At 51.4% G+C, this 1468-nt stretch overlaps 2 protein-coding genes across 2 annotated transcripts in view; one reads left to right on the forward strand and one right to left on the reverse strand.

Annotated features, from left to right (window-relative positions):
* The window catches only part of ERLEC1 (endoplasmic reticulum lectin 1), a 9222-nt gene extending 8881 nt beyond the window's left edge, over positions 1–341 (reverse strand). Inside the window, exon 1 of the mRNA XM_027693325.1 lies at positions 117–341. Coding sequence (XP_027549126.1) covers positions 117–341 — 225 coding nt within the window. The remainder of the gene's footprint in view (positions 1–116) is intronic.
* A 39-nt stretch (positions 342–380) lies between these two features.
* The window catches only part of ASB3 (ankyrin repeat and SOCS box containing 3), a 13147-nt gene continuing 12059 nt past the window's right edge, over positions 381–1468 (forward strand). The window contains exon 1 of the mRNA XM_027693429.1: positions 381–462. The gene's annotated coding sequence lies outside the window, so the exon portion shown is untranslated. The remainder of the gene's footprint in view (positions 463–1468) is intronic.

The following is a 1468-nucleotide window of genomic DNA, read 5'->3' on the forward strand; positions in this document are numbered from 1 at the left end:
CACAATCCAGAGGGATTCTCCCAGCGCTCCCCACGCTGTCAGGACACGATCCGCCGGGATTCTCCAGGCTCAGGCCGTGTCCCCCCAGCCTCCCGAGCCCCATCCCCGCCCCTCACCAGGCTGAGCTCGGTGCCGGGCCAGTTCACCCTGAACGGGATGTCGTCGCTGAGCTGCGGGAGCGCTCGGCCGCCCTGGGCCACGGCCGCCACGGCCGCCAGGAGCCCGCAGAGCAGCGCGGGGGAAGCCGGGCGGGTCCCGCCGCCCCTAGCGGGGCCCGGGGCCGGGCGGGGCGGCCCGCAGCCCCTGGCGGGGCCCGGGCAGGGCGGCCCGCAGCCCCTCATGCCGGCCGGCGGCTCCGCGGAGGCCGCGCTGCGCCGCCGCCACGTCGGCTTCCGGCAGCGCCCATCAACAACCGGGGCAGCGCCCGCCGCCGCATCCGGGGCGGCCCCGCCGCCATCGCAGGTGAGAGCCGCGGGCACCGAGCCGTGAGGGGGGAGCCGGGGGTGAGGGGGTGACTGAGGACAGTGAAGGGAGCGAGTGAGGGGGGCGAAGGGGCGAGCGAGGGAGGGAGTGAACCGTGAGGGGGGAGTGAGGTAAGGGGGAGAGTATGTGAGGGTGAGTGAGGGAGGAGTGAGGGAAGGGGTGTGTGAGGGGGGAGAACGGGATGCGTGTAATTAACTTCGGTTATTAGTGTCTGCACTAAGGGTTAAACACGACCAACAGCTACGAGGTTATGAGTATAAGACATAAATGTAAGACATGTATGAGTGTAAGCGCTCTAAGGGCTCCCGGTATGTGCGTCTCTATAGACACCTGTGTATGTGTCTGTGTATATACAGCTATGTATGTATATATGTGTGTGTATGTGTATATACATGTTTATATAGATATACACATATATATACATATATACACGCACACACACATATATGTATGTATATACACATATATACATATATATGTGTATATACACACATATATACATATATATACATATATGTATATATATACATATATACATATATATACATATATGTGTATATATATACACATATATACATATACACACATATATATACATGTGTATATATAAATAGATGTGTGTATATATACACACTTGTATATATATGTGTGTGTATGTGTATATACACACTTGTATGTATTTATAATTTTTTAAGAGAAGGGGTCACAACTGCGTTTAAACGTAACAGACATGAGAGTTTCTGTTCTTGCCGGGTTGTGACTTCAAGTCCTGTTCTTAAGTTAATTTTACCATGTGGGGTTTATTCTTTATATTAGGCTTGAAAAGTGAAATGAGGCACTGAGAGGTTATGGCTTGTTGGAGTCCAAGTCAGGACTTGACAATAAAGAGGTTTATCCTCTGCATTTAAGGATAAATTAATATGTAAAGGGTAAGATGACTAATTCAGTGGAATAACTTCATTTCAGAGCAGCTGAACATTGATAT

This window comes from Neopelma chrysocephalum, unplaced genomic scaffold, assembly GCF_003984885.1.
Source record: "Neopelma chrysocephalum unplaced genomic scaffold, ASM398488v2 Primary Assembly neopelma1_91, whole genome shotgun sequence".
Classification (NCBI taxonomy): Eukaryota; Metazoa; Chordata; class Aves; order Passeriformes; family Pipridae; genus Neopelma; species Neopelma chrysocephalum.